This window comes from Fundulus heteroclitus, chromosome 23 (assembly GCF_011125445.2).
Source record: "Fundulus heteroclitus isolate FHET01 chromosome 23, MU-UCD_Fhet_4.1, whole genome shotgun sequence".
NCBI lineage: Eukaryota > Metazoa > Chordata > Actinopteri > Cyprinodontiformes > Fundulidae > Fundulus > Fundulus heteroclitus.
The window spans coordinates 13,217,770-13,230,001 of record NC_046383.1 but is presented as its reverse complement, the minus strand read 5'-3'; the positions used below and the strand labels follow the sequence as shown (position 1 = coordinate 13,230,001).

At 38.4% G+C, this 12,232-nt stretch overlaps 1 protein-coding gene across 1 annotated transcript in view; it reads left to right on the top strand.

Annotated features, from left to right (window-relative positions):
- Positions 1 to 12,232, top strand: part of rxfp1 (relaxin family peptide receptor 1) — a 139,454-nt gene that overhangs the window by 116,152 nt on the left and 11,070 nt on the right. The window contains exons 10-15 of the mRNA XM_036127388.1: positions 111 to 182; positions 395 to 466; positions 4,345 to 4,416; positions 4,965 to 5,036; positions 6,788 to 6,859; positions 8,364 to 8,593. Coding sequence (XP_035983281.1) covers positions 111 to 182; positions 395 to 466; positions 4,345 to 4,416; positions 4,965 to 5,036; positions 6,788 to 6,859; positions 8,364 to 8,593 — 590 coding nt within the window. The remainder of the gene's footprint in view (positions 1 to 110; positions 183 to 394; positions 467 to 4,344; positions 4,417 to 4,964; positions 5,037 to 6,787; positions 6,860 to 8,363; positions 8,594 to 12,232) is intronic.

Genomic DNA, 12,232 nt, shown 5'->3' with positions numbered 1-12,232 from the left:
GCCTCACAGAAAAGTGACAAAACCTTTGATGGGTCTATTCTCTCTGTTTGTGTGGATCTGTCCCCATGTGCTCCCTCTGTGTGTGCGTATTTCAAAACCTGTCCATGCAGGGACTTGGAGGGAAATCTAATTGAAAAGATTGGAAATGCCTCTCTCCGCTCATGCACCATGTTGACAGTTCTGTAAGTGTACATTTGCATAATTTAATCCATAGCTGAGTTAAAGGTTTGCTTTAAAATCATTTACCTCTGACTTATGCTTGCAAATCAAACTCTGCTCCACTCTAAATTAATGCCACCTTGTAGCCAGGGCATGCAGTCCATACAGGCAGCTCATTAAATGGGTCGAGAAACAGCAGTATAAATCATGTTTTGTGTTTATTGACTTTTCCCAGGGTGTTGCAGCGAAACAGGATCAGCTACATACACGAGCAGGCATTGTCAGTCCTCCAAAAGCTCGGAGAACTGTGAGTTGTTTCCTCGTTTGTTTTGATTTTCTGTTGGCACAGAGAAACTTTAAACAAGGAAGAAGAAAAAAAAAGAGACAAAGTTAGAGATGCTTTTAAGAGAAGGCTGAATTAAACACTCTGGAGAGAGGATCGTTTTAAAAAGGCGCCACGCATCGCGACTTCCAGCTCCAAGGGCATTATCAGAACATCAAAAGATCCAGGGAGAGTTTGAAGGAGTGCTGCTGAAAAGAACAAGACTTCAGGATGTGTCTAATGATATCACATTTATGATGAAGGCTTCATTGAGCAAACTCATGAAGACCATTTGTAGTTAATTTTTGGTTTGATCATTTAGATTGACTACTTTGTTGGGGTGCATTAGTTTGTTCCTTTGAAATGTTTTCGCTACTGCAATGTACATTTGAACTAATGACTACATTTAAAGTGCATTTATTTTCTCTACAGGAGGATTATTAATGGTTATTGTGAACTCTGCTAGGAGTCCAGAGAGTTTCACCCTGTCTGACTCTTCTACCTCTCCCAACGTTTCACACAAAGTACATATAACATGCTTATTGAATCTTCTCCAGATGTCTGATCCCCAGGGGATCACATCTTTTGCTGTTTTTTCATTAAGCTCCTGGCTTTTCCTCACAATCACGCAAAGTCCGTCACAAAGCAAAAGTCAGGAAAACAACAACTCATCCGAAGGCATTTTTATTGAACTGTCTTGAGTTTTTACCGACACACGATCGGACACATACGCTTTTGAGTCTTACGTTGTTTTTGGCCTCTTTGAAATGAAAAGACTTGCCAAAAATATGCCATAAGACAAGTTTCTTCTTACAAACAGGTTTGTCTCAGTAAATTTTAATTTGCTGATGTAAAACTTGATTAAAATGTGAATCAATTACACCCAGAATAATATATCAGGTAATTATTTCTCTTCATTTTGATCAATATGGTAAATGTAAACACAAAACTTAGTTTCTCAAAAAATAGGAATGTTAAATAAAACAAATAAAAAAAATGTATTCTGAAATATTGACATACTGAGAAGTATAACTATGCTCTGCACATATATGCTCTCAGTACTTAGTCAAGGTTTCTTTTGCACAAATCACTGCATCAATGTGGAGTGAAGGCAATCAATTCGTGGTCCAAATGAAAGCGCAAGTTTTTTGTTAAAAAAAAGTAACTTTTAGTTAAATAAAAAAATGGCAAAACTAGTTCTCATTTAGACACCTGACCTGGCTAAGAGGCCATTAAAGAGTGTGTAAAAACACATGAAAAAATAAAAACGTATAAATGCATAAAACAACATGGAGCAAGCATGTAAATCATGAAAAGAGAATAAAATAGCTGGGATGAGCCAAAAATAAGTCAACTGGCATTAATGGGAGTCCAGTTAGAAGGAATATGGGTGAATACTTGTGAATACAAAGGCTGTCAAAATAATCAATATTTTTATTGAACCAAAAAAATCAAGAATGGACTCTTTATACTGATTCACGTCAGATTCAGCACAAAATGAGCCATTTTCTTCTCCCCAAGATGGTACACAACTTCCTTTACATCCCGGTTTGATGAGGCAAACAATAAAGCATAGTTTGGAGGTAGAAGACAAACAGACAGGAAAGGTCACAGAGCTCTGATGCAAGCTGTGTTTGCGTTACAAAAATTAAAAATGCTGCGTACTTAGCATCCTGGAAGGCTTCATGTAATGTTATGCCATCTTGAAAAATGGTTTTATTTTGTTATGTCGTTTGTAATACTTAACATTTCTAAGGAACTGATTAATTTAACTTTGGGTTTTCATCCGCTGTCATCAAAATAAGGGAACTAAACAGGCGATGCGTGTAATGAATATATATGAGTTTCACTTTCTGAATCCGATCATTGAAATAAATGAACTTTCCAGTGATATTGTGATTTACTTAGATGCTCCTATGTGACAGGTTTTAGTTTTACTTCAGCGTTACGACAACATAAATCAAATAAATCACCGTATAGCACTGGCTGCTGACCACAGAAGTGCTGTGTGTGCCCGCAGATCCATACCTTAACTCTAGATCTTGTCTCCCTCTTGAGTTTTGAACAGTGCCCTCTTGCATTTATCTTCCCAGCACCCCCCCACCCCCTCGTATGTTCTTTTCATTTTCTGTGCCTCAGTGTTGGCTGTACAAAGCTGATAAAAGCCCCACGAGCCTTAACATTCTCTCTTCCAGCGACCTGTGAAATTTTTATGCTCCTCTAGCAGTAAGTTTGATACGCGGAGGCGACACATTGTCTCTTTGCATTCTCCACAACACACTGAGGGAAATTTCCTTAAATTTTGCAGTGATGTCGCTTTGGATTAAAGAAGGAACTCCTTAAAATGAGTTGGTCGTATCTCAGGATCACTGCGATGTGTTTTTTTTTTTTTTTTTTTATGCTGACTAAAAAAGAAATAGACTGCAGACATAAAACAACAAGGGAGCTTTTATTTTCGCTCACAGGCTCTTTTAGGGACAGAAATATGTCGTCTGTAAAATTTGACCGCTAACACTGTTGTTGTAACTTTCTTTGTCTAGACTGTGAGCGCTTCAGGCTAATTCCTGAAAAATCCCGCTGTTTGCGTTTGACTTTGTGATTTTGCAACAAATTGACTTAGCAGGATATAATCCAGATAATATCGAGCTCTTTACTCTTTTCCTTCCTAGTTTAGTTTATTGTTTTCTCCAAGATAAGGCTTTCCATAAATTTTTAATTATCACTAAATAAGATCAAAGCAAAATAGGCTTTATTTTCTTCTAACTTCCCTGAACAAAAGGCTGTTAAATTTTGCTTGACTCTGTTCATTCACAAAAAATAATCAAAAGCTCACTAAAAAAGTATTTTGTTAAATGCTAAAAAGGTTATTTATTGAGTCTAGTAAAGATAGTATATATAAAATCAATGGCCCAGAAACAAGGAAAGCAAAGAGAATGCAGTTAATGGCAGGAATACCACCGGCTCCTGGGAAGAGCTGAACACGGAACCAGGAGTACTTTCTATGAGAAACTAAATTACATGGAAGATATAATCACATGGAAAACAGAGTATTTGTTAGGATCCTGATGTTTTTTTCAGTTGAACTCCAAATTCTAATAATATGTTCACTATAGTAACTTCAAACTGTGAAGGTAAATTATAATGGAACTTTAAAACACTGCTTACCTTGATCCAGTTAAAGTATTTCTCCTTGCAAAAACCTTGCAATATCTTAAAAGTTAGCTCTGGTAAAGGAGGTTTGCATTACCAGACATATTGATATGCAAAGTAAAGGAAATCCCAAATTGAAAGTAACAAATTACTTTTGCTTAGTTTAGCTTAGCCAAGTAATTCTTAAAAAAAAAAAAAGCAAAACAAATCTGAGATTTCACAATAGTTTGTTCAGAGAGACCTTTGATATATGAGAGTTATGGCCCTTTTTAAAATGTGAACTGTAATTTATTTATATGTATAGTTTATTTTTCTATTTATTTGTTATTACTGCTTTTATTTATTGTTTTAATTCTGTACGGCACTTTGATCAATCTGTCTTGTTGTAATGTGCTTTAGAAATTTGGTTGGTTGATTGATTGATTGATTGATTGATTGATTGATTGATTGATTGATTGATGGATGCAGGGCAGGTGATTAGTATGTAGTTTTTTGGTCTGCTTTGCTGTGATTAAACTTTTGTTTTTAACAGATTTATTAAGAGTGTTTGTGTTCATCAATTAGCCGAGTCTCTGTCAATCATATTTTTGTGTATCAGCAGCTAAATAGTTGGGAAACCACCACTGTTCTATAAAACTATGTATGCAACCATTTCTTTTCTGAATTTATTTATTTATTTATGGAAAGTTTATTTGCATTTTGTCTCCACACAGGGATCTGTCCAACAACAGGCTGGTGGCCATACCTCCCAATCTATTTGTCTTACTGGAGGATTTGCTCCAACTGTGAGTTCTCCTTCGTCAAATTCACTCATGAAAGTGGACAGTTTCCTTGTTTAAGGATTCTAGAGCAGAAAGACCATTTAGATGCATGCGGTGGTCGGTTTGCACAAAACTCAAGATTTTGAGTGGTCAGAGATTATTACAATTACATTATTATTGTTAACTAATACCACCATCCCATTTTATGGACTTTTTAAATCAGAAATTCAAAGTATGAAAAGTAAAGTTTTCATGGGTACACCAAGGTGTTTTATTATAGGAAAGCTATGAGCAGAAAGCAGCTTACAGACAGCATGATAGGTTTATAACAAGATGTCATGTAGAGCGGAACAAAGTGAGGATGACTTCAGTATTTGCTACTGAAGATGGTTTGACAACATGATTGGAGGGAAAACACGTAGGAGTAAAAAAGAAACAGAAAAACATGTTACTGGGATGTAGATCTGAAGTCTGCCGTATAATCTCTGCAGGATTTCCTCTGTAGTGGAAGACCAGGGATCAGTGGCATTTATATTTAATATTTTGACTGATTTTAATATCTTATGTTGTAGAAACATATCATACAATCCCATCGCGGAGCTACAAATGGATCACTTTGACAAGTTACATAAGCTCAAGTCTTTGTAAGTATTTGTTCTCACTTTCCTTTTCCTGACCGCTTACCTTGTTGATGCAGATTTGCAGGTTTTATACCAGCTTCTGAAGTCTTGTTTAATGTTTAACAGCAGCAAACATAAAGTCTAGTTTGACAAACCAATAAAAAGAAAACATTGCTGACAAACTGAGGGGAGATTTATTTTGAGCTGCAATGGGTTTATTTGCTTAGAGTCAAAATTTGTACCAACAAGCAGAAAAAAGAACTTAAACGTTTTTGTTCATTTTGGCATTTCAAAGTTTCTTTACACACACACACACACACACACACACACACACACACACACACACACACACACACACACACACACACACACACACACACACACACACACAGATGTCTTCTGTTTGCTTTTCATCACTCTCAAACATTTTAGATCATTAAAATGATTGAATTACCTGAGTGGAGAAAAAGAGAGAAAAAGCGGGCTTCAAATGGTGATGGCACTCATTAGGGGACAAGAAGCTATCCAAACCAACATGCTCCAATTTTACACACAAATGAAGAAAGCATCAAGCTGTGGTGAAACCTCTGAGGAATCATGGGCCTACCAAAACTGGTCCATCAGTGCACTAACCACTCCCAGAACCCAGAACAGAATCTAAAGCACTGCAGCTCTCACTTGACCAGTTACGGTCAGAAATGGCCTCCATGGGAAAGTTATAAGACCACAACCACTGCTAAACAAAACAACACCAAGGCCCATCTCACATTATTGGGGGAAAAAGCAGCAATTTATAGTTAACATTTTGGAAAGAGTGTTTCCTGTTATATATTATATCTGGTGTAAAAACTAACAGAGCATTTCAGGAAAAGATAAGTGTGATCTGGTCAGGATGCCCCCTGGGAGCCTCCCTTTGGAGGTTTGATGGATGGATGGATGGATGGATGGATGGATGGATGGATGGATGGATGGATGGATGGATGGATGGATGGATGGACAGACGGATGGACGGAAGGACAGACGGATGGATGGATGGATGGATGGATGGACGGAGGGAGGGATGGATGGATGGATGGATGGATGGATGGATGGATGGATGGATGGATGGATGGATGGAAGGACAGACGGATAGATGGATGGATGGATGGATGGATGGAAGGACAGACGGATGGATGGATGGATGGATGGATGGATGGATGGATGGAAGGACAGACGGAAGGACAGACGGACGAATGGATGGATGGATGGATGGACAGAAGGATGGATGGATGGATTGATGGAAGGACAGACGGATGGATGGATGGATGGATGGATGGATGGATGGATGGATGGATGGATGGATGGATGGATGGACGGATGGACAGATGGATGGAGGGAGGGAGGGATGGATGGATGGATGGATGGATGGATGGATGGATGGATGGATGTGTGATAGTTGGGGCCTGCATTGCTGCTTTAGGACTTGGGCAACTTAACATAAGTAATTAAACGACCAATTAGCTCTCTGGTAGAAATTAATCTTAATTTAAGCTCCAGGACAATCATCCAGCACACCAGCATCTCTGCACAGCTCAGAAAGAACGCTTTATGCGATCTCCTCCATGTAGGTTATTATTGTCTGGTATTAAAAGCTGTTTGTTGATCTGAAACACTGAAGAGGGACAAAGAAAAGCAAAAACAAAGAAATCCATAGATGCAGATGCCTTTCTAACAGTCCTGTAGTTCACCGCTACGAATCTTACTGAAACAAAATCAATGTTTTTTATATTTCTCAGAAGCATAGAGGGGATAGAAATCGATAACATCCAGCGAAGGATGTTTGAACCTCTCAGATACTTGACTCACATGTAAGTACTACATTGTCATTCTCTCTCAAGTCATTTTTTCACACGTACTGTAGTGATAAGGCTGAGTCACAGCTAACCTTACTGGGGCTCAGCTTCAAATCCACCTGAGAGATAATTAAACCAGCTTTAACCTAATCCCACCTCTCAGAGGCCAAATGCATAATCCATGAATTCGTGGAAAGAATAAATTGTATTGTTATATTTCCCTTCGTTTTAATCTGAGCCAAAAGTACCCTTAATGTAGAGAAGGGTAGTGATATAGTTTGATTTAGTTAAAAAAAAGTTTACTACTAAAGGATAAGTTTTGGGTTATTTCATCCTAAAATTTTGTAAGTAAACTGAAATGTCAGTATGAAGCACCAAAGAGGGGGGAAACATGTTTTTTTTTCTTTGTTTGTTTTTTACAGAAAGATTACATTTTCTGTATTTTTTCTCCTCCTAATTCAACAAGTCAGGTGTTTCCATTAAATTTGTCTTGTCTTACATAAGTTTTGCCTCCATAAACAACATTCATAAAGTACAGTAATGTGTGGATGAAAGTTTCAGCCAATGTTAGTAATTTTTTAACTTATTAATACTAAAAACCAATATTTTATCCATCTTGTTGCCCCTCAGGTCTGTGTTTCAGGAGGGGAGTGGGTTGGCCTGTGGTTTTTGGTCACATCCCACAATCCTACATGCAGTGTAGGATTGTGGGATGTTTAACTGAAGCACAGAAGCAATATTGATATTCAATTTACATATTGGTGCAAATTTACATATCGGTGCGTCTCTATATGAAAAAAAAAAACATTTATTTACTGAGAATCTGCTGTAAAGTTGCAGGTATTCAAGCTCCACCTGAAACACTGCCAACATTAAATTGAAACAACTGAAAATGTGAAGTAAAAAAGCAGCAGTTAATTCTTTTTAATCCTTGTGACTTTTGCCATTTTGTCATATTGCAATCACAAATATTAATTTATTTCAATCATATTTTATGTGCAAGACCAACACAAAGAAATGAATAACAGTGGAAGGAAATTGACACATGGGTTTTCAAAAACTAAATCATTATCTTACCTCTGAATGAAACACATTGCAGCTTGTAACTTTAGGTTACAATTAAGGCCCAAGCAATATTGTAAAGATTGCCTAGCTGTGTCAAACCTCCACGTCCAAAATTAAATTAATCCAAAGCCAAATGCTTATTTAGTTTTTTATGAATAACTGATGTTAAATCTTTGCCAATTGTTCCCAATACGAATGAAAATAACAGTTTAATCCAGATAGTTTTTTTTTTTAGACTTTCACCTGCTGGGCCACACAGTCTGATGAGTTCACATCCTCAGGAAATGAGATCACCGATCCGTCTGTTCTTTCTTCAGCATCTTTCAGTTCACATGTACAAATAGACAGACATAGGTTAACGCAAAGATAGATCACTACAGCCTGCAAATTATCCCACTCCCCATGCCTTTGCACAGGATTGCTTTGTTTTTTTCTTATAAATCTGTTTCCTTAGCTACTTCAAGAAGTTCCAGTACTGCGGCTACGCCCCTCACGTGCGCAGCTGCAAGCCCAACACCGATGGCATCTCGTCTTTTGAGGACCTGCTGGCCAACATCGTGCTGAGGGTCTTTGTCTGGGTCGTTTCTGCCACCACGTGCTTCGGCAACATCTTCGTCATCTGCATGCGCTCGTACATCCGCTCCGAGAACAAACTCCACGCCATGTGCATCATCTCCCTCTGCTGTGAGTCAAACCGCATTTCCAGGAGAGCAGCCGTCATTTTGGGACGGAGTTTAGAGAACAGGAAATGGGATTGTTTATTTTTAAAGGGCAGAAATTTTAAATGCGTAGAAATTACAAATCGTCATCTTATGGTTTCTGCCTGATATTGTTTTTGCAGTATGACTGCCTGCACTGCAAAAAGGGAACTAAACGTAAGTAAAATATTCTTGAGATGATTGTATTTGTCCTTGATTTGAGCAGTTTAAGTTTAAATGATCTGCCAATAGGATAAGATTTTTGCACTTAAAATAGGAACATCTCAACTCTATCGTCTTATTTCAAGTGCAGTATCTCATCTAATCATCTTATTTTAGGTGGTAAAATACTCATTGCATTGGCAGATAATCTTATTTACCTGCTCAAATCAAGGACAAAAACACTAATTTCAAGAAAAGTTTAGTTGCTTTTAGTTCTTTTTTTGGAGTGTGTGTGCTTAAGCCATGATATGCAGACAAGGCCAAATGTAGTTTCTCTGTCATTCTCTGGAGTTACATAATAAATATTTGATATATTTCAAAGGGTTTTATTATAAGTTACATCAAGTTTATACAAATGATCAATGTTTACAGTGTCTAACCCTCTTTTTTAAGACATCTATGATATTTAATTTAACCCATTGTTGTTGTATCTAAGCGTGTGTGTTTTTTTCATTTCTTTGTTTTCTTTTTTTTTTTTTTTGTCTGCTTGATTTTGGAGGATTGACCAGAGGTTCTGGATGGGGTTAGGATTTATATTTCTTGGTCATAACCCAATTTTTTCATATTTGAATCCCTGAAGTTGTCTCTCCTTGTGTCATGGCGCCGTATCTTGCTTAGATTAAAGATGTCCGTCACTAAGTTGTTGCTATACCACTTCAGGACTTTCTGATCCCATTCTTTATTGCTTTCAGGGTTTTTAAGAAAGATTGTGAGTGATTTCCTGAGACGTGAATCATCTCAGGATCCTTTGCTGTCAGCATTCACGTTGTTTTTTGCAGCAAACAGTTCTTATTGACATAAACAGAGAAAACGATGGTGAAAATAATAACAGTCCAATCCTTGTTCTTCCTGCAGAGAAGCGGCATCCTTGCTGCCCTTCCTGCATTAGTGACCTTTGGCCCTGACCCTCCGCTCTCAGGTGCAATTCAACAAATAAAAATGCAAGAGTTGACAGCTTTGGTAGATTTGGGGGTGGGAGAGGAAAGGAAACACATTGCAGGTAAACTCTCAGACCAATAATCAAACCAGCACAAGCAAGAAGTATTTTAAAAGGTTCAGAAAGCTTTTATTGTTATTGAACTTCCTATATACACATACAATCATAATCAGTCATCATACATCAGACACATAAAACATGAGTTTGCACATAAATAAAAGACATAAGAAGCTTTGGTTTAATGCAACAGTTAGAATAAAATCTGAATACATGAAAACAGCTACAGAGAAAATGCATCAAACCAGCTTCTGGAGAAAAACGACCAACAGGTAAAAAAAAAACAATCTGTCAAATCAAAACAATGTTCTCCTATGAGTGTGATTACAAAGTGCCCTCGCCCTGAGGATTTTACTCACACTCATGTTTTCTCGTGGGAACCAGAGGAGGAGAAGGATTTAATGGACCGTTGTCATCTAAAGCAACCATTGTGCTCCTGGGATTTCTCCTGAATGACAGGCGCATCAGCTTCTCTTCATCTCAACAATTTCATAACTTTTTATAGCAGAATAGAAACAATATAGATAAAAAAAATGGTTAAAACAAAGCACACAGAAAATATATTTCCTTTTGTCTGAAAACTACAGATGAGCTCCTTGTACACATCATCATGACGGAGTGGGAAAGGATCATTGAAAGACATGAACTAAATGTCAGCTGAAGTAATACTGACTCATGTGATTAAGATGCTGAGTGGAGCTCAGCGCAGTGGGCGTTCAAATGTTCAATCCCTGCATTTAAATAAAGACTCAAACTATTTTCATTTTGAATTCAGTGCCAACAAAATATTTTAAACCAGCCGCGGAGGCATCTACCACCGACGCTGTGTAAGTGAAAACTGTCCCTGTCCACATCAAAATTTAATCATTCTTTCCCCCCCTGCACACATGCTCCAATTTTCTACCAAGTTTGGGCTTGATAATTTTACATGACCTTATTAAACTTGCACGAGGGGAGAGGAATGAGAAAACAGCTTGGGGGAGAAAGCTGACACAGGGGCAAAAAAAAAAAAAACTAATTAAGTTGTATATTACCCTCATAAAGGAAAATAAACCCATGCATCAATCAGTTTAAACATCTCATACCTGGACAGAGTGTAAGTGGTGAAAATAAGCAAATCAACAGGAGATAAGTCACATAAAGGAGAGTGGGGGCCTAGTGGTTAGAGCATTGTGCGTTCATCCTGAAGGTTCTGGGGTTGACTTCCACAGACTGCCACTCTTAATCAGTCCCTGAGCAAGACTCTTATGCTGCATTCAGACCCAACACGATTTGAGCGTTAAAAAGGCGCCCAAAGCCTCAGCTTGGACGCTTTTATTTTAAAATGTATTTTATTTAAATTGAAACATTTATCCTATTATATTTTATCTCCATTCAATTTTTCTTTTTGCATTGTGTTTATGTATTTTAGCTTTCAGTTTTTATCTTATGCTCTGCAACTGTGATTTCTGTACAGCACTTCAGTCAACCCCGGTTGTTTTAAATGTGCTTTATAAATAAAGGTTGAGTTGGGTTGAGTTGAGTTGAATTGAGTTGAGTTGAGTTGAGTTGAGTTATCCAGAGCGTCAGCAATACATGGACAGGCCTGTCTGATGCGCGTTGGGAGGAGCTACCCTGTTCTTTTCCTCAAATGAGGGGAAATATTTGTGTCGTGGTTAAAGTTTTGATAACTTACCTTCGTTAATCCTCCTCCAGGTAAGATCCTTTACTGTCATAGATAATAGGCACAAAGTTTGTCCTCCGTTGTTGGCTTTTCATGGTCATCGTCACATAGTCAAAGTGACTTCACCACTGTGTCTGTGGGGTGGACAGCAGAAAAGTCCTGGGTGAAAAGGGTGAAGAGAACTGGGCTGAGGACACAACCCTGTGGCGTTCCTGTGTTTAGGATCAGTGGAGCAGATGTTCCCTGTCCTCACCACATGGAGTCCGTTGGTAAAGAAGTCACTGATCCAGGAGCAGAGAGGTGGAGATAACCCCAGGCTGTGGAGATTCAGAGCCAGCATGTCTGGGAGCACGGCGTTGAATGCTGAGCTGAAGCTATTGAAGAGGATCCTACATAGATGTTGGGATGATGAAGATGAGGTCCAGTCTCTATGATTGGCTGACGCTCCACGTCCAGCTGCAAACTCTAGCGTCTGCCGCTTCGGTAACTCAGACCCTTGAAAGCTCAGAATGCGCCGCAGCCGACAGGTGAAGCACGCCGCAGGACCTGTCGACGCTCCTAGACTTTGCATGTAAGCCCTGACACTCGAAATGCATTTGCTGTGAACGCAGCATTAGCCCCAGAAAGCTCACTGGGTGCTGCACAGTGGCAGCTCACTGCTCCCTGAGGGACGGGATAGCACATTTCTTTGCAATGGATGTTGCAATGACACATAAAGATGATTTTTATAAAGCAAAAAAGTGGCC